Raw genomic sequence first — 26,299 nt, 5'->3', positions numbered from 1 at the left:
CTTTTTTTTTTTTTTTTTTGGTACCAAAGTTCGAAATTGGGACCTTGTGCTCACAAGGCAGGTGGCGGAACCACTGAGCTAAATCCCCGGCCCCAACCCCTTCCCCTTTTCCAGGAGTAAGGATTGAAGCTATGGAGTACTGAACTACATCCCACATTTTTATTTATTTTATTTTAAGACATGGACTGGTTACATTGCCCAGGCTGACCTTGCACTTGTGGTCTTCCTGCCCCACTCTCTCAATTAACTTGAGATTATAGGTGTGTACCACCACATCCAGCTTCAGTCTCTTTGTTTATAAGAGTGAATTAATCTCCTGGAAAGCAACAGTATCTGCACATGAAAAGTTTTTATAGAGGGTCTTTATAAAGGTCTGTAAAAAGGGTTAATTGGAACTAGACATACAGCTAACAGGTAGAGCCCTTGGATGAGGACTTAAACTCAATGCCCAGTATTGAAAAAATTTTTTTTAATTTTAAGGACTGAATATAGCTGGCCCTTCTGTGAACACAATGCCACACCACTTTCAGTGAACATCAACTCATTTTTATAGTATGGTATTTTTATTAATTTAATCAAACTCAAAATGGAATAAAACATGCCAAGCATTATGTTTGAAAATTAATATACTTCTCACATCTTAAATAACTTCCAATGACTTCAGAAATCCATTCTGAATTCATTCTATGCAGAACAAAATAGTTTCCCTCTCACACAGATATAGGTGTGGGAATAATAAATCATTTAACCACATCCATAATCCTACAGGTATTCTGACAATGGTCATAGTTTAAAAAAAAAAAACCTCACCCTTAATAAACTGCTTGACTTCACAATAATTTACTTTTAGAAAATTTTAGAATATAAAGTATTTCTCAAAGAAAAATATTTTACAGAAATATTTATATCTAAATTTTGTAGTATTATCAAAATACCAGTTAAGCATATGACAAAGATTTCAAAACAGATTTTCTTTAAATATGACAGACAAGGAGACATTTTATTATTAATTTATCAAAAACTGTTACATATTGCCACATATCATAAGTAATTTAAGGTGTATTTCCTCGGCTAAACGTAGCCTACAATCATACCAATGTACTATCTCTTATTTATACAAATTTCTAGTAAAATTAGTCTTAGTTATTGAAAATACATGAAAAGTCTCATATTATATTTCATTTACCTGGCATAGGCTGTGCTCCACACTTTGAAAAAGTTTTTAGACAAAATTCTTCTGCAAAAAGCTTAGATTAAAAAAGAGGGAGAGAGAGAGAAAAGAAAAGATTAAATTTCCAAAATAAAAAAACCTAACTATTAATCACTTTTGGTTTTACCAATTTATTTTTATTACTTCTACAGAGACTTCTTCCTAGAATTAATCTAATAATCTTTGCTCCCACACACTGTTTATCTGTTCCATATCTCGGCAATATAATAAAGTACCTATGTGAAATAATCTTTACATTCTGTGCATCTCTAGCCCTCATTTTACTTCAAAACTATTCAAGAACCACTTATCAAAAGAAACTCTCAAAATAAGCTCTTAATTATTGCAACTTTACTGTGCATCACCTCCGAATCTCCAGTGAGTCTACACTCATGCTCTTCAAAATGCTAGTAGTTTAACATGATTATAAAGATTCCACCACTTGTCAGCATATTTTGAAAAGCAAAAATCATTTATATTTTCTGCAAGAAATTTTCTTTTCTTACTCCATTATTTTAGTGAAGAACTATGTTACCAAGAAAGATTTAAATCAAAGTAAGCTTACTTCTAACTGCATGTAAAAGGGAACAAAAAATGAATTTCACCTTTTTTCAAGAGAAGTAAGTCCTGATAGAGAGAATATTCCTATAGTAACAGTAGGTGACAACTCACAAAGCAGAAAACCTTAATCAGAGATGAGTCTTTCCTGCTGAGAATTTCCTATAGCAGTAGTTTTGAATTTTCAAACCTATAGTATCAGTATCACTTGGACTTACTAAACATGTAAATTATCAGGCTCTACACGAGAATTATAGAAGTAAAAGATTGTTGTAGAACCTAGAAAAGCTCTCTAGGAGATTTTGATGTGTGCTAAATTTTGAGAACCACTGTAAAATAGGATAATTGAAAGTCTGTTTTACAGGCAATTCAGAAATATGTGAATGTCTTTTCTCTTCTAAACAAATGTTTTCTTTTTCTTGGAAGAAAATGGGTGTTTCATAATTTCACTTGCCGCATAATTGAATAATTTTTCCCATTGTTTGAGTATGAGTCCTGCAGGGGATTTGGCTCAGTGGTTCTGTGGCCTGCCTTGCAAGCACAAGGACCCGAGTTCTATCCCCGGTACCAAAAAATAAATAAATAAATAAAATTTTAAAATAAAATTAAAAAAAATAAATATGAGTCCTTTCTCCTTTACAAATGCTCTCGTGAATTAAGAGATGGGGTGTGGAAACTCAGTGTGGTGGCATATGCCTATAATCCCAGCACTGAGAAGGCTGAAGCAGAAGGATCGCCCCAAGTTTAGGTTAGGCTAGGACACATGAGGTCAAAGCCAGTATGAACAATGTAATAATACTCTCAAAATGATGGGGTGTAGAATCTATAATGATCCTAGAATCTCTATCATCTACTCTCTGAGATAACAGCCACTACTCCTATGTGGCTATTAGTATGAAAATTTATCATCAATATAATTAAAAATTAAACTTCTCAGCCACATTTTAAGTGCTCAACAACCACATGTGGTCAATAGCTATGATAGTGGACAATGTATGTGGAACATTTTCATCATCACAAAGTTGTTTTATTGAACAACTTCTACTAATTCCTAATTAGTCAGAAGTTATCTATGATTTTGTCAAGCCATATCCAGGAAGAAGTTGCCAGTATCCACAAGACAGAGAACTTGTCATCAACCTTGGCTAATGGCATTGAGAGAAATTTTAAAAATAAAAATTGTAGAAAGCATTATAGCAATACTTGGAAACAATAGTTCATATACAGTAAAACTCATAAACTGTTTAGAAATTAAAGCCTTAAGAATGTATCAGATAGGGCCAGGGATGTAGCTCAGTGGTGCCATGCCTGCCTGGAAAGAACAAGGTCCCAAATTCAATCCCTGGTACCACCAAAAAAAAAAAAAAAAAAAAAAAAAAAAAAGGAACAGAAAAGAAAGAAAGAAACAATGCATCAGTTAGGTGTTGCATGTGGCAAGGCTGAAGTATGAAAGAACATTTGAACTTAAGAAGTTCAAGACTATCTTGAACAATAGTGAGACCCTGACTCCCTCCAAAAAGGGTCACAAATCTTCTTATCTGAATAATGAACAAATGATACAATACGAGAAAGCAAAATATACAGAACAAACAAAAAATTTCATTGAAAAGTGAGATCTAAGTGATATAACTAACAAGGTGGGTCACTGAAAATAATAAACATGTAATACTCCATTATATGTCAACTATTCCATTTGTTAATAATCATAATCTGCCCCTTTTTCCCCATAGGTGTTCCAGTCCTTAACATTTTCCTTTCATCACTAACTAGTTGTATTTTACTCCTTCGGCCTTAGATTGCACGTACTAACATGCATGTGAATAATTTGTACTAACTGTATGGAATAATATGTACTAACTGCATGTACTAACTGTATGGAAGAAACTTCAGCAAGATTAAAAGAAGTCACTGTTTCTTCTCTAGTAGTTGCCAAAAGACAGCAGTCCAGTACATCATAAAACTGTCCTTGCAAATATTTATAACAAAGAAGTCTTGTAAGACACCGACATTTCAGAAGTTGTTGCTATGTTCTATACAAGTAACCTTTAGTCTACAAATTTTAACAGGCTTTCTTGCTTACTAATGCATTCATTGGAATTAACAGTTAAATCCACATCTCTTTTTTCTGAACAGTATCCAGAAAGATATTCTGTTAAGCCAGAGATTGTTACAGTAGAACCCAGGAGTCCCAGTGGGAAAGGCTCATCTCTGATTCAGGTTTTATTTTTTGCCTTGTGGTTGTCTGCTCCACCGTTACAACATGAATATTCTTTGTATCAGAACTCATTTCTCTTGAAAAAAGAGGAAAATTTATTCTCTTTTCCCACTTAGTTAAAAAAAAAAAGCATATTTATAAGTAATACAAATATGATTTTCCTAGATAGCTTACTTGCAGAATAATTATTTAACAAAATCCACACTAAACAAGAAAAGTAAAATAATTTAAATTTCAGATGATCACATTTTTATGAATAACTGATACCAGTTCATTTGATATTGACTGATATTAACACCTGTCAAATTAAAATTCAATTCGACTCAACAAATACTATGCACTAACATTTAAGTACTAGAGGAAAAATCATATGAGTCAATAATCTACCACATATACATATAATGCCTAAAAACCAATTATTTTCCATCAAGGAGAATATAATTATCATCATGTAAGTTATGTTGATATATATAGTATAATAGGATATTTAATATAGATGAAATATTTTCAGCATGTACATGATAAAAATAAGCATTTTATGTGCACATTCACTTTTAATTCTTATAACAACCTCTCAGTATACAGACATATTTACAGGTATATTTACTACTTACAGGTAAGGAAAGTAAAACACAAAATGCTTAAGTAATTTTACAGTTAGCAACCCAAGGTACAGAAGAATGATGCAAAACTGGAAAGGACATGAAAGGAAATAGAGTTAAATAAGATGTAAAAGAACATGTTTGTGACATAGTTTGAAAAAGGCATCCTACTTCCCAAGGATCTGATGAGAGCATGTCCTATGTAAACACCATAAACCTACTACTTAATTTTACTGACAAAACTTTTAAAAACATACCTGAGGTGAGAGAAACTTTTCAATGCGTTTGGCTATAAAACCCTTCTCCAATATGGAGTTGACTGATGGTCTATCCCTAGGATTTCTTTTAAATAACTGAGAAAGCAAACTGCGGAGATCATAGGAGTAATGCAAAGATACAGGTGGAAAAGATCCAGATATTATCTTCAATACCAGGTTTTTCATATTGCCAGCTTCAAACTAAAATCAAGAAAATAAACCAACACACATGAAACATATTGAAATTGAAACTGGAAATATCAACAATGAGAAAGTGATATTTCTATTAATACATAATAGAAAAATAACCTTTCAAATAATGTAATCAGCCCATGTACTCTGGAGCAAAGTTTACTTGGTTATCTGTGAATGTATTTTAAACAGGATATTATTCCTCAAAAAATAAAATATTGTAACTTACTTTAAGAGTAATTTACTTATTCAAAGGGCTAAGAGATGAAATAAAGCATGACAATAATGGAGGTGGTAAAAGACAATGCCTTAGTGGTAGAAAAAGTAAGGCCAAAGGATGAATCACTAAGGAGGAAAAACATTAACAACATTTAAGGTCTGCCTGTGTCTCTGATGTCAAAACTAAAATAAGAAATTAACTATAAAATTCAAAGTATCTGAGCAAAATATAATAAATAAAACTATGGAACTACTTTCCTCTTAGGCAATGTTATGAGTTTTATGAATGATATTCTCCAAAGCTATAGAATCAGCAATGTAGCAAACATTCCAAAATGGAATATAAGTTAAATGAATTAACTACAAAATCCAAAGCATCTGAGCAAAATATAATAAATAAAACTATGACCTATTTTCCTCTTAGGCAATGTTCATGAGTTTTATGAAGGATATTCTCCAAAGCTATAGAATCAGCAATTTGGCAAACATTCCAAAATGCAATACAAGTTAAATGGAATATTTATTTTAGGATTAAACACAACACAAACTCTAAGTGAAGTAAAAAGAAAACAGAAGTGGGGTACTTGAAAATCTAAGGAACACTTTATTTTGAAAGAAGGCAAATTAAGCTTTTGGCATCTCTACTAAAATAATAATTGTGTAATGTTGATATGTTAATATACATATTAAGAAAATAAAATGCAATACCAATTATAAAAGAATTCTATTAAATGTTAAGCTCTCCTGGCACATTTAAAATATCTTAAATTTATAAAAATTTAAGTAAATTCAAACTCAAAGATATGTATGTATACCTAAAAAGGAATCCTAAATACAGAAAAGAGGCCTGGGGATTTAGCTCAGTGGTGCCACTGCCTGTCTTGTAAGCACGAGGTCCTGAGTTTGATCCCCGGCACCTAAATGAATAAATACAGAAAAGATATGGTTCTCCATTCTTTTCTCCAACAAACCAGCTCTTCATATAAATAAAGACTGGCGAACACTTAGTTTCATATGTCCTCTTCAGAGTAAACAATTCCAAAATACAGAAACAATAAAAAATCAAAATACATGAAAGATTTGAACAAACCTACAATGGTTTAAAAAATCTAAAATAACTGTCACAGAAAAACTGACCAATTCTTTCAAATCCATATCTGAAAAATACTACTCAAAAAAAAGAAAAAGAAAATTTAAAACAATATAGAAGTCTATGCAGCCATTAAAAAGAATAATAAAGTAAAACAGACTCTGAAAAATATCAAGTAATAAAAAGAGACTATAAAAACTGCTTACAAAAGAATAAACTAACTTTTGGGGGAAAAAAACACAGAATTTACTTTATAAATTAATCTAGCATAAAGCCTAGAGGGAAACAACAAAGTGTTATCAGTACTCATTACTGACTGAAAGAACAGCTTATGATAGTCATATACTTCTTTATTTTTTGTGTGTTTTCTGAAATTTTGAGTAACGAACATATACTATTGTTTAATCAGTAGGGGAAACATACTTTAAAAAGATTTTGAATGAAAAGTGATTAAAATTAACCTCTTTTGGACAAGAACTCTCCATCTTTCATGTGTTTTATGCTATTTCAAAAAGTCTCAAAAATAAATATTATGAAGGAGGGGCCGGGGATTTAGCTCAGTGGTTCGGTGGCCTGCCTTGCAAGTGCAAAGACCAGAGTTTAATGCCCGGTACCAAAAAATAAATAAATATTATGAAGGAGTATTTAAATTCATAAAATGCTCAGGGGTGGTGGCTCACACCTGTAATTTCAGCACTTGGGAGGCTGAAGCAGAGGACTGCTGAGAGTTTAAGGCCAGCCTGGACTACAGAGTGAGTTCAAGTCTAGCCTGAACTAAATAGTGAGACCCTGTTTAAAAAAAAAAAGGCATTAATAAAAATCCCTTGATGAATATGTTGAGCAAAGTTCTCTAGGTAATTTCAATTCCAAACTCAAATAATTTTAATGTTTTGAGAGAACATGCTAAAGTGAGACTAATAAAAAATGTTCATAAAAACATTAAATTCACAGTAAATGAATTTGTCACCAGGAAGAGGACAAATTTTATTCTATTAATAGAAATAATTTTTCATTAAAAGTATGAAATTCATATTGTAACAGCAGTATATAAGGTGAATACATATTAAAGGTACATCAATTTAGATTTATATTTTAAAAAATAAATTTAAAAACTGACAAGAGAAAAATTTGTAGTATAAAAAGGTCATCTGAAAGATGACACAATTTTTAAAAGGTTTTAGATATTTTTACTTACTGCATGTTTAAGTGTACACATTTCATAAAGGACACATCCCAGAGCCCAAATGTCACTAGAAAAGACAAAAATGAAAAATCTCTTATCATCAAAATATACTTTAAAATTTTTTTCATTTAAAGGAAATATAAGCAGCATAGAAATGCTTGGGAAAAATCTGTGATTCATAAAGCACTTCCTTTAAAACTTAAAATTTCAATCATCATTAATTGACAAAAGCAGTTGTTCCAGATTAGAAAAATAATGGTTGCCTAAGTAATTACTTAAAATTTCATTAAAGAAAATATTTTTTAAAATACAAAAATTTCATGTACATTTCAATTATTCGTATATAAAAGTCAAACTACTTTATTTAATTATTTGTAAAGCACCACCATTTTGACAACTACAGAAGGAAAATACTATTTTAATTGACATGAAAAAATACAATTTACTAAAATTAAATATGAAAGAAACCTACAAGAACAAACTAACCAATATTTCTTCGTTGCACTTTTCAATCAGAAAGAAGGACAGGAAATAACAAGTGACTGGAATTCAATAGCAGAATTGCTATTCCCACCAACACACTACTCTCTTAGAACCAGTACAGCTTAGTGACTAGGAATATGGGCTTTGGAACCAAATGTCTACTTTGGATACTGACTCCACCATTTGCTACGATGTAGAATTTCAAAGAAGTTAGTCTAACTCACTCTGAAGTTGGGTTCTTTGTAAAGAAAGATTCAAACAGTGCCTGGGATTTAGTAAGTATTCAATAAATGTTAGCTATGATTGAATAGAACTGTTACAAAAAGAAAAAAACAATGAAAGCACTCTATTTCCAATTATAATTTAAGTGATTCCTTCTATAGCTCCTTCAGCAAGAAAGTGAAGTTGCTTTTATACAATTCCCCTCATATTAAAAAAATTTATATGTTTACATATATGTATTTCTGATTTTTAAAATATTATTCTCAAGAATAATACAAATCAAAAAGTAATTCTTGAAATAAATCATATAATGAATATCACTTTTAATACCTTTTATTATTATAAGGCTTGTTTTCACAGATTTCAGGTGACAAGTAGTATGGGGTTCCTATGCAAGTTCGAGCCAGCTCTACAGTACTATAATAAGAACAAAAATTATTAGAAAATTTTGATATATTTAAAGATTTAATAAATTATCACATGTATATCATCATAGACATTTCACTGAAAATTTATCAAAAGAAACTTTAAAATTGACATGTTACCTATTAAGAACTCTAGCAATTCCAAAATCTCCAAGTTGTACTGTCCCATCTTTGGTTAGAAATATGTTCTGTAAAAAACAAAATTAAAGAAAAACCCAGAAATATTGTTACAGTCCATTCATCTTCTGAGTTGATGATTTTTTAAAATAAAAATTAATGTGGTTCAAAAACAATGCTGGAACAAATGGATGTCCACATGCAGAAGAAAAAAAAAATGTAGTCCCCTACCACACACCATACATAAAACATACTTAAAATGGATTTTAGTCCCAAATAAAAGAGCTAAAACTATAAAAGCCCCAGAAGTGAATAGGAAGAAATTTTCATGCCTTTGGAGTAAGCAATGGTTTCATAGATATGATACCAAAAGTAAAAACAAAGAAAAATAAATTGACTTCACCAAGACCAAAAAACTTTTGTGCATCAAATGACACCACCAAGAAAGTAAACAAATAACCCACAGACTAGAAGGAAATATTTGCAAATCACATATCTTGAAAAGGGATTTGTATCCAAAAATCAGAGATTTCTTACAACTCAACAATAAAAAGATAAATAATTAAACTCAAAATTAGGTAAAAAGCACATATTGTATGAGTTCCATTTAAATAAAATGTCCAAATACAAATCCATAAAGATAGAAAGTAAATCCAATCCAAAAATGGGCATCTGAAATGAATAGATACTTCTCAGATGAAGAAGTAGAAACAGCAATCAAACACATGAAAAAATGTTCAACATCACTGGTCATCTGAGATGCAAATTAAAACAATGCTGATTCCATGCCACTCCAGAAAGAATAGCTATCATCAAGAAATCAACCAATAATAAATGCTGGGTACCTCCCAAAAATAATTAAAAAGAGGCCGGGCATGGTGGCACATGCCTGTAATCGCAGTACTTGGGAGGCTGAGGCAGGAGGATCACTGTGAGTTCGAGACCAGCCTGGGCTACATAATGAGTTCCAGGTCAGTCAGAACTACATAGTGAGACTCTGTCTCAAAAAACAACAACAACAAAAAAAATAATTAAAAAAAATAATAATAATTAAAAGCATTTACCCCAATATATATATGTGTGTGTGTACACACACATACACACACACACACACACAAAAAAGAAAACCCAACTAGAAACTTTACAGAGAAAAATTATAATGAAAGAGTAAACAGATGGGATGAGCAGTGGATTACAGAAAATTAAAAAGAGATCTAGAAGTTGGGAGATGGCCTAGTGGGATACAGCCTCCTTATATCCCTATAGGGATATAGCACTTGAGAGCCCAGGTTAGATCTCTCAAAAAGAGGGATGTTCATTTGGAGGCAAAAAAAAAAAAAAAAAAAAAAAAAATAAAAAAAAAGAGAGAGAAATTAGTTCATTTGGAGCATGAATTAACCTAGAATTGAGAAATTCACCTAAAATTTGACAGAGAAAGATAAACAGATAAATATGAAAGAACAAAGAAAATACTTGGGATAGATTAAGAAGCTCTGAGTATGTCTAAGATGAAAAGCTAGAATACCGTAAAGTAGTAAGAAATCAATATTTTAAAAAATATAGCTAAACAATTTTTAGAACATTTCCATACCAAAAATGCACAGCATAAAGAACAGCTCAGCTTCACCAATGAAAAACACTAAAATTTTAGAACAAATGGAACAAAAACAATATCCTAAAGTTTTCCAGAGAAAAGAAACAAGGACAAGGAATCATAATAGCTTTAAATTTCTGAATAGCAACACTAAAAGACAAAAGACAAATGAGCAATATCTTCAAAATTTTGTAGAACTATTTCCTACCTAGAAGTTTATATCAAAATTATCAATAATGAGAGAAAGTGGAATAAAATCACCTCCAGACATGTAAAAATCTCAAAAAAAAATCTACCTTTCACATATCCACTTTTTACATTTTGTTCATCGCAAGGAAAATGAATTAAGAAAGAAGATAATATGAAAAGCAAGCAGGAGATCTAACAGAACCCAGATGAAGAGTATTTCTAAGGTTAGAGTGAAGACAGAACAATGACGGGAGCAGACAGATAATCTTATGGAACCTGATTTGAGCTCAAAAATTTGTGGCCCAATCAGTATAAGCTCCATGTCCTGATCCACTTATGTTATTAGTGACAGAATAAACATACCTGTGACTTTATATCTCGATGAAGAATTTTTCTGTCATGTACATGTTTCAGGGCCAAACATATCTGTACAAACCAGTCCAAAATCTAGGTAGAAAAACTAGATCTATTATATCTTTTAAAATTTACATTTCACAAGTCTTTCTTTGACCACTAAAAGGATTCAGCAACATTAGAGGTTGAGGACAAGTAAATAATTGAAAATAATTTATTTTTATCGTATGGACAGTAACAGTAGGTACGTATTCAAACCAACTGACATACAGAATGTACAGAAGACATATTAAATCTAAAATGTTATCCCAAATTGAAATCGCAACTGACCCCAAAGAAACATGATTTTCTTTGTTCTTAACTATACTGATTTTATTTCAGACAACAGCAAAAGACTGGAAATGCAAATATATCAAACATCCATCAAGAAGGCTGGGTAAACTTATGCTACATGCACAATGTAAGGTACTATGTGACTAGACAGAGAGAGATAAAATTGATGTAGATTTAGGGAATAATAGAAGAAATAAGACTAAGGTAAGGTACTTTAGACATCCTTGAAATCAAAATAGATACTAGATTTAATGCAGCTGCCTATTCAAGGCTTCCAAAGCTGGAGTTATCTAGAAAAGCTACATTTTAGGAAGATATGCTCTGCTAGTATAAGCTGAACTGACAGTATATACAATAATTAACCAGTTACAATTGTTATTGTTTTATATACATAGGATATAACATATATTACACACTTAACAATATATTATTACAGACTGAAAAAGATGAACTGAACAAAGGTGGTGCCAATCAAGACATTGGTTACAATCACAGACTCCTCCAGTAATCAACAGCATTTGTAGTTAAAAATAAATACATACCTAAACAGTCACACTTTGAATTATAATAGGTAGGAATCAAGCTCCTACGTACTACTTACCTGATCCTCTTGAAACAAAACTCCTTTTTGAGCATTTATTCGTTTAAACAGATCTCCTCCTTCACAGTAATCCATCACTATGTAGAGAGAGCCATCTTCTAAAAATATAAAAGTTATATTTCAGTTTTTAAAAGGCATATCAAAAACAAGCTAAATTAAAGATACTTAAAAGTTTATTAAAAACCAGTGTTAACAACAAAAATAGAGCCACACTTAAAGCAACTGGGGGGGATTAGATAAAATAAGACTTATTTAAAAAAAACAACTAGGGTGTAAAGTCAAGGAATAGTGTCTATACAAGTCTCTATGACTTCAGTTGTAGGCACTGCCATCATTAATTCTTTTTCTACCAAGAATACACCATCCTATTGGAGAGTGATGTTCATACAACATCTTTAGAATATAGACAAAATGCAAATAGATACACATGATTTCATTCAATAGAAAAATTTCTTTGTCAGAGACGGGTCATCTTAGTTTCCACCTGACCATTCATTTTCAGTTTTGGTTTAGCCACTTAAATCTGTTACTAATTCGTAAAAGCTGCGATGCAGACAAGACATAAATACTACCCTCCTAGAGCTTTATTTCATTTACTTTGCTAAAACTGTATGTGATACATGAATTAACATAAAGATTGGACACTCCCTTATTCACCTTTTATCTCAATTCACAGAGAGGGAACTTTAATGCTCTTCCCCTGAGTAGAAAGAATAAGAAACAATCATTTTTTCCACCTCCTACTTTTTTTCATGTAATGTAGGGTGGCCTATATCACCTCTAACATTTACTGAGCCACTACTTACTTACTAGTGAAACTATCACAACTCAAAATTTTCCTACTTGTTACTTCCTTACTATCTATGCTATAGCCTTATTTCTAGCTATACTTATTTTTTATACTTTGTGGCAACGTTCTTGTTTGTGTCTACATAACCTCTTTTAATATACCACTTTCAGTGTAGAGTTAGGATTAAGAACTTAAATGATTAAGTCAATGTAAAACTGCATGACTCTTTGTAACTCATATGGAAAAGTCATCTAAATATATATGTAGAATACTACAATTAAAAAAAACCTGAACACGATGTTATTATATATCAAATGTTATTAGTAACATAGTATAAGAAACAAAAATGTCAATATAGTATGCTATCATTCATGTATGCTTATTAATGCTTAGACTAATTCTCAAAGAAACATAAGACAATGGTAAAAGAGATTAATTCCACAAAAGGGACAAAGATGTCTCAAAGACAGATGACAAATTTTTCACTGTTCTATAACATTTGAATTTTGTACCATATATAGGTTATCAAAAAATAAAACCATCAAAGGATTTAAAAAAAGTGTGTGTATGTGGTGTGTGTGTGTGTGTGTGTGTGTGTGTGAGAGAGAGAGAGAGAGAGAGAGAGAGACAAAGACAGACAGAGGGGAGGATGGGGAGGGAAAGAAAAGAGGGCAGAGAAGAGATAAGTTAAATAGGTCCCAATAAAGGGGTAGAGAAGCAATTCTAGGAGCAAAATATTTGAGCTTTAGTATATGAACTCAGTAACATATTCCACTGCTTAAATATTGCAGAGTAAGAGAATAATTAAGAGTTTAATAGAAAAATAATAATGGGAATATGTTATAATTGCTCAGCAAAGTATGCACTGCTAATTGGCTAATTGGGGGGGGGTTGGGGGTTTTGTTTTGATTTGGTTTTTGAGACAAGGTCTCACTATATAGTTCAGGCTAGTCTTAAACTCACTAGATAGCCCAGTGTGGCCTTGATCTTAAAGCAATACTCCTGCCCCAGCCTCCTGAGTGCTGGCCTGCACCACCACGCCTCACTAAATTTTCCACCCCCAGTCCTGGGGGTCGAACATAGGGTCTCATGAATTCTAGGCAAGGGCTCTGTCACTCTGCAGATCCCCAGCCCACTGGTTGGCTAGTTCTGATATTTTTTTGCCTTCACTACTCAATTTAAAAGCTGAAAAATACCTACATGGTCTGATTCTTATTTTTCACCACAGTTAGAGGTAGTTATCTGGCTCACACTGGGCCAATAAGATCAAGGTAATTCTAAAGGGTGACTTCTGAAAAATATTCATTTGAGTAAAACAACAGATTCATGCTAGGTGAGGCAGTACACACCTATAATCCCAGGCACTCATTGGAAGGGAGACTAAGGTGGGTCATAGGTTTGAGGTCAGCTTGGGGAACATAGTAACACCTTGTCTCAAAAAAATAAATAAAAAGGGCTAGGGATGCGCACTTGCCTAGCAAGCACACAGCCCCAGGTTCAATGACTAGTATCAAAAACAAAACAAAACAAAAAAACCCACACAGTCTATTACCACTTTCTAATTTTTTGGCTTTGTTTGCAGACATATGCTTGGAGTTCCAAAAGTCATCTTGGAACAAGATGAAAAGCATTTGGCTGAAAAACAACCTAAGTATGGCAGAGAAGTATGACATAAAAGTCTGGATTATGGTAACATTGCTGAGCTTCCATATATGTTGTTACAGATCTGCTTATCATAACACTTCCTGTTAGGTGAGATAATTAAGTATTTTTCTCACTTCAGCCAATATTGGTTAGTCTTCTATTACCTGTAGCCAAAAGCAATCCAAATTTAACCCCTATGAGAAGCTTTCATTAAGTAGGTAGTTAGATTTTGGCAGAAGCAATGTGAACAAAGAGAATACCAACCTTGATCTCAATATTTGAGACTGAAACACCTCCACTAAAGATATAAAAAGAGTAAAAAACAATCAAACAAGAGGGAGAAAATAAAAAAAAAGAAACAATTAAAAGATGACAAGCACAACCAAACACAGAAAATGATATATGAATGGAACACACACACAAATACTTGGTTATACAAAGCAATCACCCATTTTTCCCAATTATAAGATCAAAAATTTTATCCATATCCATTTATGAATGTTAGGGATACAGACAAAATAGTCAAATTTCCAATTATAATATTTAACAACATAATCTAATATTTACATTTTATACATGAAAACATTTTCATATCACTCTCAAAACATATGGAATGATTTTATTAACACTATTCAAATGTATCTTCAAATTAATATCTTTTACTTAGTCATCTATCAGTTTTTTCAATGCATATGATCTTCACTTAAGTGAACTGAAAAAAACATCATTTCTTTCGGTACTCAGGATGAATCCAAGGTCTTGCACATCTTGTACATGTTAATCAAATGCGCTACCACTGAGCTACATCCTTGGCCTTTTTATTTTTATTTTTTTATCTTTATTAAGTTTCTTAGCACATTTTAGGTATACAGTACAATTACAATCATCATTGGGATCTTGTACCTTGACTTATTTTGGTTCTTATTTTTCCCTATACCCCAACACTCCCCTTTTACCTCCTCCACCCTTCCCTGTTTACAAAGGCTTTGTTTCCATATTTCTCCTTTTCACATATTTTTTTTCCATTTTCACCTTTCCCCTACCCCTCCCACTTCCTCTACTCTTTTAGACCTTTTCTTCCTATTACACCATATCAATTATACATTTTGATCCTTATTTAAACTTTCAGTTTATCACAACAGAGAAAGTATTTGGTATTTACACATGTGACTTATTAATTTCACATGAGTATGGCCTCAATGTACATCAACTTAGCTATAAATATCTAGTTTCTCGTTCTTTATGGCTAAGTAGTACTCCATTAAAAAAAAAAAAAAAAAAAAAAGGACACATCTTCTTTATCCAGGCTCCATTTGATGGGCAATTGGGCTGTCTCCAAATTTTAGCTATTACAAACTGTGCCGCTATAAATATGGGTAAGCATATATTGCTGTAGTATGGTTCAATTCTTTTGGGAAGATATCTAGCAGGGGAATAGTTTGATCAAATAGGACTTCTAATCCTACTTGTTTGAGGTATCTCCATACAGATTTCCACAGTGGTTGCACCTGTCTGCACTCCCACCAACAATGAAGAAGCGCTCCTATCTCCCCACAACCCAACCAGTATTTGTTATTGATTGATTTCTTGGTAGCAGCCATTCTTTCTGGGGTGAGATGGAATCTCAGTGTTGTTTTTTCTGCATCTCTCAAATAACCAGTGATGTTGAACATTTTTTCATATATTTATTTGCTGCTTTAACTTCTTTGTCTGAGAAATGTCTGTTCATTTCAGATGCCCATTTTTGAATTGGGTCTTTATGTTTGAGGAAGTCTGATTTCTTTTAGTTCTTTATACATTCTAGATAGTAGACCTTTGTCTGAGGAACAGCTGGTAAAAATTTTTTCCCACTTTGTGGGTTGTCTCTTAGCTATGCTTGTGATTTCTCTGGCAGTGCAGAAACTTTTAAAAAAGATGAGATCCCAATCGCTGATTCTTTGTGCTAGTTCCCATGCTACTGAGGATTTGTTTATAAAAAGTCTTTTCCTACGCTGATATCTTCAAGAGTTCTACCTAACTTATCTTCCAACAAGCTTAGAGTTTCTGTTTTAATATTTATATCTTTAACCCACTTGGATTTTAGTTTAGTGCATGGTGAAAGATATGGGTCTAGTTTTAATCTTTGACAAACTGACATCCAGTTTTTCCAACACCATTTATTAAAAAGGCTATCGATCCTCCAGTGAGGATGGTTGACTCCTGTGTCAAACATGAGGTAGCTGAGTATGTCAGGAGTTGTTTCTGCATCTTCTAATCTGTTCTACTGATACTCGGGTATTTCTTTGCCAGTATCATGTTGTTTTCATCATAGTGGCTTCTAGTGTACTTTCAAATTGGGGATTGTGATACCCCCACCATGTCTCTGTTGCCTAGAATTGCTTTTGCCATTCTCTTTTGATTCCAAATGAACAATTGGATTGTTTTCTCCAGTTCTGTGAAATATACTGTTGGGATTTCAATAGGTTTTGCGTTGAATCTGTATAGCAGTTTTGGATGTCCATTTTCACTATATTGATTCTTCCTACTCATGAACAAGGATGTCTTTCCATTTTCTTATATCCTCTTCAGATTGTTATAGTTCTCAATGTAGAGGCATTTTTTTCTCTTTGTTAGATTTATTCCTAATTATTGATTCCTTTTTATTTTATGTTATTCATTTATTTATTTATTTATTTTGGTACCAGGGATCAAACTTGGGACCTTGTGCTTGCGAGACAGGCAATGGAACCACTGAGCTAAATCCCTGGCCCTTTTATTTTATTTTTGAGACATTGTCTCATTAAGTTGTCCAGACTAGCTTCAAACCTGTGATCTTCTTGCCTCAGCCTGCAGAGTAACTAGGATTACAGGTTCACCTGTCTTAATTATGGTGGAATTGTGATTTTATAATTGGGAGTACTTTTCAATCTGTTTTTGTTAACATTGCAATTTGTTCCCATGTACAATTTTCCATATGCATATTACTGGGAGTTTAAATAAATCACTCTAGGAATTGATGGTGTATCTCAATGGTAGAGTACACAGTGTTCTTAATATATATGAGGCCCTAGGTTCAATCTCGAGCACCACAAAAATTAAAAATAAAGTAAAAATCACCCTAGTGGGCTACACATGAGAATGCCATACTGCCTTTAAAGTGACATTAGAAGAGTTACTTACAATAAGTTTAATATCTACAATCATGACTTCAATATTCAATTTTTTTATGCCTCTTTTTAAAACTAATTCTGCCTCCAGACCCCTAAAGCATCCAAAACCAAGTTGTCTTTCCTAATTATGATTCAATGTACTAATTTTGTTTTTTGGGGTAGTTCTCAAGTGGGGACAGTCTTGGGGACTGAGCCCTCAATCTCTATAATCTGACATTATCCACCGAGGCACTGCTGGCAAGCTGCTGGCAAAATTTCCATACCTCTTGAAGTCACAGAGTCTTCTGTTTTAACTATGGTGCAAGACCAGAGCCCCCAAAAAAGGAACTTTCTTTTTAACACAGTATGTTTCACACAGGCACAGAAAATATAGTAAAGAATAAACACTGAATTATTAACAATGCTTACCCCTAAGAGATAGGCAGGAGGGTGGAGTCAGAGGAACAGAGAACTTAAGTTTCAGTCATTCATGTCTATACTTATGAATACGTTTATCATGAGCATGTATTCCTTTAAATTTAAGTTACAATAATAATAAAACTAAGAAATATGCACTTCTTTTTTGAGTCATTCATGTTTCTATGTGAAACAGTCAACATAAATACAACATATGTTAATATACTTTCAAAACCCTATAACTTGAAATGTTAAAATGAAAGAGACTAAAAGACAGATGTAAGGGAAAAGATAATGGGCAGTCAAGGTTTTGAGAAGAGTTGGTTAACACTGTGTTATCACACATATTCTATCACACATGATAGAAATCTTTTTACTTCCACTATAAAAAAAATAATAAATCGATTACATATTGTGTTAATTGCATCATATATATTTTTAAATTATGTTTTACTTTAGTAGATGCTTAGCTCATCTCAGAACAAAGTTCTCTGAGCTCTAATTCAGACTCTGAAACTGATATATGATGTGAATCTAAAGGTCATTTTAAATATGCTTTACTTTCAATCAAGGTTATCTTTCTCTTCTGTAATTTTTAAGGATTTATGATAATGCAAATGATATTTTGGAAAGACTCTAATAAGCCACCATGAAATGCCTTTAGAGTAGTTTTGCCTTATCTTACTTACTTCTTAATCAAATATAATAGTATATACAAAGTGTGACTTAAAGGGTGAATGGATGTTCAAGTTTTTCAAAATGTATTACAGTAACCCCTTCAAGAGATTCCCTCTCCCTTTGAACACACTCCATTATTCTGGCCACATGTGGAAGTACTATACTTCTAACCACTTGTTGAACCAATGTAGTTTGGAAATACTTTCACGAGTACCTCTAGTTCAACTGTTGTGCCTATTCAATTTCCTGAATCAATTGAGAACATTTACTTTTCTTGGTCATTTTGACTTTGGAAAATAGCCAAAAGTGCCAGATTTAGTGAATAAGGTGGATAAGGACACACCATAATATTTTTATAAGCCTGGTTTTCCATTGGATGGCATTTAACATCAGTAATCTCTTTATTATCATACCTCATAAATATGCAAAAGGGAACTTCCAGAACTGATTCAGAAAGTGGTAACAATAAGGTGTGTTCAAAGTGACAAGGAAGTAGACTGAGGGGAGTTAGTGACAATATGACTTTTACTATAATATGTTTTTAAAATTTAAACATTCACAGTATATTTTGATCACATGATATAGTAGCTCCAAAACAATTATAGCTCAAGAAATTGAAAAAACTTTCAATACATCTCAATATTGTAATAATGAGGTATAGAAAAACGTATTGATGTGAAAAGTACTTTCTTTTTTTGGGGGGGGTACCAGGGATTGAACTTGGGTCCTTGCGCCTGCAAGGCAGGCCACCGAACCGCTGAGTTAAATCCCCGGCCCGGAAAAGTACTTTCTAAAAATCAGAATACTTTCTCAATGGTAGAATAGCAGTATTTAAAAGGAGTTTATTTTAAAAATAGGTTAATTTCTAGAAACCTAATAACCTCAATGAATGTACACATTATATGGCATTAACAGGAGCTAAGATTGATATCAACTAGAATGAAAATCAGGACAGAAGAAACAGAGTAGGAGGGAGGAAAGGGGGAAGGAATTTAAAAAAAGAAGTAAGCTATAGTACATACATATATACACTCCTCAAGATGACTATAAACTCCATGTACTGTAAACATGTACTAATCATAATAAAACAAGCCACTATAAAACTACACGGAGACAGTGTGGTATCAGTACAGTTTAACCCTAGAATCAAGGGGATCTTTATATGCATATGTATTGAAGCAAAAATGGTATTTTTTCTTAGAATATATTCATAAAATAATTTTACAAGGAAAATATTCATAAGTTATCAATGGATTAGTACTTATTTTGAACTCATGAAAAATTTATCTGACCTTCAAATGATTCTCTGTACTGGACAATACTTGGATGCTTCATGTTTGCCAACACTGCAACTTCTCTTCTTGATTCTTCTCTTTCTTTACTGGACATCTTAAATGGGGTGGGGGGAAATGAGTGAATTAAGACACCAAGATAAAAGATAAAGGTCATGAGGAAAAAAGTAATTTAAAAAAAGAGCGCTAGTATAGTATAATCAACAAAATATAGCAAGAAGTTAAAAAGAATGAGTAAATCTATAAGTAAAACATTTTTAAGACATCCAAACTAAATTAAGTTACAAGACAGCTGGTATATTTTTCTAACCACAAAACCATAAGCACATATCACAAAAAATCTGAAAGGCTGAATAGAGTATTCTGAAATTAGCAGTAAACTTTGGGATTAAGGCAGTTTTTCACTATTATTATATACTGTTTTATTTTTCAAGTCCTTTAACAATAAGCCCCAATGTAGCCAAATTATCCTGTTTCCTTGAAAATAAGACCTAATTGTAAAATTAGTTCTAGCATGATTGTAGAAAAGACATTCCCTAAGCTCAGGCCTCATTTTCAGGTCTTATTTTGGGGAAACTTGGTATTACTTGTGTAACCAAACTAAAAATATACTTACTCCTGAGATGTTAATTTCCTTGATAACATATTGTCTGCCATCCTCTGTAGATTTAACAAGAATGGCTTTTCCAAATGAACCTTCGCCAATCTTTTGCAGTCTAACATACTTCTCCATGCTTCTTTTTCTAAGGCATTTTTATAGGTATGCTAGTTATAAGAAAAAAAAGTGACAGTTAAGAGTTAAAGTCATCCAGAGCCTGGGCCCTGATCCACCACTGGAAGGAGAGCCACGCCTGCTCTCGACCCAGCAGCCATTGCTCAAGCGCTGGGAAGGTAGCCGCGCCCCTGAACCCCCATAAGCCCCCCCCAACCCCGCACTCTCAGACCTCCTGACTCTGCCAGTCTTTGGACCCACTCTACAGAGACAGGGGTGGTCATCAAGGGTATTTTTCTGAGTTCCCAACTTTGAACATCTTTAAAGGGCATGGGAAACCTGTAATAGAACGTTGTGGAGTTCAGCCATTCAGAAGGATGGGGAACTCAATCTGGGCCTTGCAGCCCGAGGTCAGTCAGTGTCATGGGGTTCAGCCATCAGCTAACTGAGATCAGGGGTCTTGCATCCTCACTGTCTCAGCCATTAAATGGTAAATACACTATATTGAAATTTTGTTCACTGCAGACATGTTCTGGACTGCTTCTTGATTTCAATTTAATTCAAATGATTTAAGGGTGATAGATTAGTGACTGCCACCGATGGTCAGTGTCAAAGTTGTGCTTGATCTTAATGTGTTGCTGATTGTATCAGTTGGGGTAAAGAGTTAAAGTCTTCCATAACAATTATAATGTTTAATTAAAAAACCATGCCAAGTTCATTGTTTGAGGTCATTAGTAGCTTTGGCAACGGCAATTTCAAGAGAGTGGTAATTTCATGAGACACCAGAGTATAATACACTTGGCAGTGAGAGCTTAAAAAAAATGATAGAAATAAAGAAAACCAATGAAACCAATAATCAACACAGCCTACTGACAAGATCATTAATGTGGACAAACACAACACTATGTTAATCTGAAACTAATCAACATTTAATTCACCCAACTTAATATTTGTATTTCCATTCACAGCAAACAAATTTCCAATGTATGATCCCTTTCTAGGAGAAAATAAACTGTCAGGAAAGTATTTTAAAATTTCTGTGAGAGTTTACCATATTTTTTCTTCTGTAAATTTGTAAACTGATGTTATCATTCCATCAGTACTAAATTTGTTTAATTTTATTTTGCTTCTAGGAAAGAAAGATTCAATCTCCTTAAATGACAAAATTCATATTGGGCCTGCAAAACTAAAGGCCTGTGGCAAAATCAATGAAATAATTATGCTTTATAAAATTTTATATGAGAAAGTGCTTTCCTCTACCTTCCAAAACATTATAACAAAATTTCATTTCAAAATTTCTACAAGAAACCAGGATGCATTTAGCAACTTTCAGAAAAACAAGAAAAAAAGAAAAAAAAAACAATTATCCTAGCACTAAAGGATCAGTATGAGCTAAAAAGGAAAAGTCATTTCAAACATAGTAAGCCAAGTTGCAGCAAATATAATGGCTATCTGAGAACTGGCCAAAATTTAATGATCTCTCCAGTACTTGAAAGCTCAATATATTACATTACCCTACTATTTAGAAAAAAAAGACATGATAAACTCATCTCAGGAAACTAAATTTCATAAGATAAATTACATTAAATGATAACCACATAATGAGATTATTCTATAATCCTCATTACCCTGTGCCTTTTGCCAACAGAGGAAAAATAAAATTAGTCAATTTGACCCTTCCTGAAAATATAGTTGCCAATTCCTTTCTAGGGATTACAGTAACAAGATGGAAGCTTTAAGAGTTTCTAGTATTTCACTATACTACTAACCACACTGCTGAGCATTATGGTTCTGACTGACTCGATAAAATAGAAGAGAAACTACTGCTCCTGTTATAGAAGGAAGATGACTCCAATCACCATTAAATAATGTGATGCCAGACAACTTTTCCAAACAATAAAGGTCTTGCAGTAGATAAGTTTCAACAACTGACAAAAGCCCCTTTTTGCATAGGGTACATGAAAGTAAAAGAGAAAATGTGAACAATAACAGGTTGCTTTCAGTATTTGTAACACATTTAACTGAGCTCCTTATTTCACATCTGTGAAACTTCTCAACTGAATTATAATTCTAGAAAAAAATTTCAAATCAAATGAAATAAGCTAATAAAATATACTAGCCATATTTTAAAACATTATAACATGTAAATGAAATAACATAAGAAACATGATCTGATTATTGTAATAGCTAAATTATAAACATTTGTAAATTTTTCCAATATCAAATGAAAAATAATACCAACTTGTTTACAGTATTCTTAAAGTCTCTAACAATTACAAGTGTATCAACTTAATCTCTGCAATACATACCTATCTAATATTCAGGATATTTAAAAAATATATAAAATTAGAGTTTTATCTATTACTGGAGATTTCCAAAGAAATGACATGACAATGTGATAAATTCAGAAAAAAAAAAAAGGTATATATCCAAAAGCTAATCCCCAATTTGTCTGAGCTTCAATTGCTACATCTAAAAACACTAAAATTTAAACATGAGATCTTAACACCATTACTAATGCCAACAGTGTATAACTCAAGAAGAAAAGAATAAGTAGATTAGAAAATCAGAAGCTTCCACACTGATTAGAATTGCACAAAAAGTAGGGATGATAGAGACATGGCCAAAGCTTGCTATGAAGCAGTCAAACATACAATTTGTCTTCTTTGAATCTCCCAGTTCGGTAACTGCCCCTTTCCCATTTTGACAGAATACGGGCTATCCCAGGCAGAAGTAAGTGAGAATGGAAACACCATCAATGACTTGGAAAATTAAGCAAAAGTTCACATAGTAAATGATGAGACTCCATTGTGATCATAATGGTATAGTTAATATAAGACAATTCAACCCCCCAAAATGTAAAACCTAAGTAAATATATATAATAAAAGTTAGGAATTGAGAAGCTATAATCAAGGAGAGGTGGGAACATATGAATAGATTCTCTATTTACCCTGGCCTTTTCCTGAAACCATTTTCCAAATACCACAGTACAATAGAGCTCAAGCATAAAGTAGCAGGCTTGGGGTTGAAGAAAGAAAGAATTCATTGTTCAGGCCTATCAAAGTCCTGAAAAGGAGGAAAAACAATAGAAGAAGCCCAAAATTCTGTAAATAAATTCCATTCCTGTCAGTCCATTTCTAAGCTGAGCGTGCACAGGGAAATACTAAAACAAACTAGTCCTAACAAAGCCTGAAATCCAGACTGCTAGGTTGAGTTCAGTCCGTTCCTGTGTAAAGCTCCCCAAAATGCCCCTGGTTTCAGAAACACTGGAGATCACCGCATGCCTGGTGTAAGAACTCATCTATAGCACCATGGCTGCAAACCTTTTATGAGAACAAAGGCAGCTGTGGGGACACAAAGGTGAGCGAGGAGATAGTGTCCATGCCACGACCTGTGGCTTGGCAGGCAGAATGTAAGTCGGTGAAAGTAAACACTGACAGGTACATTACTGACAAAGCAAAACTGACAGCTTTCATTAAGATAAATGATCCAGAGCTTCTATGGCTTTTCATTTACATCAAGCATCCTATCAAAAATTATGAAGCATCTAAAAAAAAAATGGAAGGAAGAATCACAAATAACTGAAATATGAAGTCATCAAATGAGACTAACCATGATTAGTATGGTACTAGAAAAAAGAGGAAAAGATGCACAAAAGGGATATCTGTAAAAGATGAAATATTTCAATAAAAATCGAAATTTATGTGTAAAAGTGGCCATTCTTGAAATAAAATATAAAGTATCTGAAATTAAGAACTTATTCACAGATATTATAGAAAACAGGACATGGTAGAAGACAGTATAAGTAACTTGAAAAATGGACCAAAAGAAAATATTCAACAAAAGAACAGAAGGGGAAAAAATAGAATTAAAAAAATACAAAGGAAAAGAAGAGGAATATCATAAAGATTTTACTTCTTAATCTCTAAATTTAATGCTACTAACAAAAATACAGCACGGGGGTAGATACGATTAGAAAAGCTGACTTTAAAATTTATATATATATATTTTTTAAAACGCAAGAAGAGCCAGGTACAATGAATCATGCCTATAATTCCATCAGCGGGATATCTAAGGCAGGAGGATCATGCGTTCAAGGCAACCTAAGCGAGGTAATGAGTTCTAGGCCAGTCTGAACTACATACTGAGACCCTGTCTCAAAAAAAAAAGAAAGAAAATGAGAAGGAGCAGAAGAAGAAGAAAGAAGGAAGAAGCAGCAAAAGTGAAAGCAGCCAAATACTGAGGGCATTCTCTTAAGTGAAATAAATAGGACACATGCGTAAATACTGAATAGTTTCTCTGGTGTGAAAAACTACAAGTGTAAATATGGTTCAAATTGTATAACTGATAATCTAATATAGGAAGAAAAGGGCTAAAGGACTAGGGGAAGTGGGAAGGGTAGGGGAAAGGAAAGAAGGGAAAAGACAAAATATGACAAAAGGAAAAAATGAAAACAAAGTCTTTGTAAATAGGGAAGGGTGGAGGGGGTGAAGGGAGGGCAGAGGAATGGGGAAAAGATAAGAACCAAGATACATCAAGTAAAAGTACAAGATCACAATGATGAATGTAACTGTACTGTATACCTAAAAAGTATCAATAAACTTAATGAGAAAAAAAAATGAAAGCAGCCAAGAAATACTGAAAAAGGGCAATAAAAGTAAATTTGTTCTAGATAACAAAACATTAAAATCTACAGTAATTATGAGATGAACAATCATATCATAGAAAGTCCAGAAATAAAAAAGAATTTTAAACCTGATTAGTAATCTGGGTGACATTTCAAATCAGTAGGGAAAACATGGATTTTGAAATAAATAGCTCAAAGAAAACAGATAACTATATAGCCATGAGGGACGATGCTAGACATACTTCTTCATGTGTATCAACCTAAATTTGATAAAATACTCAAATGTAAAAAATAAAACAACAGTAGTAATAAAATATAGAATGGGTAGCTTAAGTATGCCACAAAAATAAAAGAACCTTGAGGCATCAATATGACAACACAAAAATTCTGCATAGCATAAATTAGTATAAGTCAAATTCAAATGACATTTCAAAATTTTTTTTAGCTTATATCACCAAAGGCTCATTTTTCTAATGAAAATGCATTCCCTGGGAAAAAAACAAAAAAACAGAAAAATGAGCAAGGAATATAAAGTTAAAACTTAACAGGGCCAGGGATTTGGCTCAGCGATGCGGCTGCCTGCCTCACAAGTGTAAGGTCCTCAGTTTGATCCCTGACACAAAAGAAAAAAAAAAGTTAACAAGCTGGGCATGGTGACCCATGCATATAATCCCAGAATTGTGAGAGGCTAAGGCAGGAGAATTTCAAGTTTGCAACTGTGTAACTTAGCAAGACCTTGTATCAAAAAATTTTAAAAAAAGGCTGGGGATGTAGCACAGCCTGAAGGTCCTAGGTTCAGAGTACCACAAGAAAAAAAAAAAAAGACAACAAAAAGGAACGTGACTGATGTTAAAATGTGCAAAGGCATCCAATCTCCTATACAGAGAAATAGAATTGTTTTCGGTGGAAGATATAACTTTTATGCTATAATTTACTATAATAAGAAAAAAGTTCATGTGAGCATTTTTTAACCCTTAAGAGTGACAAAATTCAGAAACTTTATTATTGTACTGTTTTGGAAGGGCATATAAAGAAACAATATGGTGGCAATTTAAACTGGCTCCAATACTAAGTAAAACAATTTAGCAATATCTAACAAAACATAGACACTTTGATTCACTGATTTCATTTCTAGGAGTTAACTTTATAACTATTTCCAAATGTAG

At 32.8% G+C, this 26,299-nt stretch overlaps 1 protein-coding gene across 15 annotated transcripts in view; it reads right to left on the bottom strand.

Moving 5' to 3' along the window:
* Window positions 1–26,299, bottom strand: part of Nek1 (NIMA related kinase 1) — a 149,127-nt gene that overhangs the window by 119,024 nt on the left and 3,804 nt on the right. For 14 of the 15 annotated variants that reach the window (XR_004517877.1, XM_010629848.3, XM_033765447.1 and 11 more), the window contains exons 3-11: window positions 20,410–20,558; window positions 19,794–19,890; window positions 11,845–11,942; window positions 10,920–11,003; window positions 8,777–8,844; window positions 8,562–8,648; window positions 7,539–7,593; window positions 4,843–5,043; window positions 1,187–1,247 (exon numbers count right to left, since the gene is read on the bottom strand). Coding sequence is in view for 14 of the 15 variants with exons in the window: in XM_010629848.3 (XP_010628150.1) it covers window positions 1,187–1,247; window positions 4,843–5,043; window positions 7,539–7,593; window positions 8,562–8,648; window positions 8,777–8,844; window positions 10,920–11,003; window positions 11,845–11,942; window positions 19,794–19,890; window positions 20,410–20,526 (868 nt within the window). In the remaining variant the exon portion in view is untranslated. Of the gene's footprint in view, window positions 1–1,186; window positions 1,248–4,842; window positions 5,044–7,538; window positions 7,594–8,561; window positions 8,649–8,776; window positions 8,845–10,919; window positions 11,004–11,844; window positions 11,943–14,542; window positions 14,577–19,793; window positions 19,891–20,409; window positions 20,559–26,299 lie in introns of those variants that run through there. The other variant, XM_019208295.2, reaches the window with a different exon arrangement.

This window comes from Fukomys damarensis, unplaced genomic scaffold, assembly GCF_012274545.1.
Source record: "Fukomys damarensis isolate Sample0158 unplaced genomic scaffold, DMR_v1.0_HiC HiC_scaffold_18, whole genome shotgun sequence".
Lineage (NCBI taxonomy): Eukaryota > Metazoa > Chordata > Mammalia > Rodentia > Bathyergidae > Fukomys > Fukomys damarensis.
Note: the sequence above shows the minus strand (reverse complement) of the source record. Positions and strands in the feature narration are given on the sequence as shown.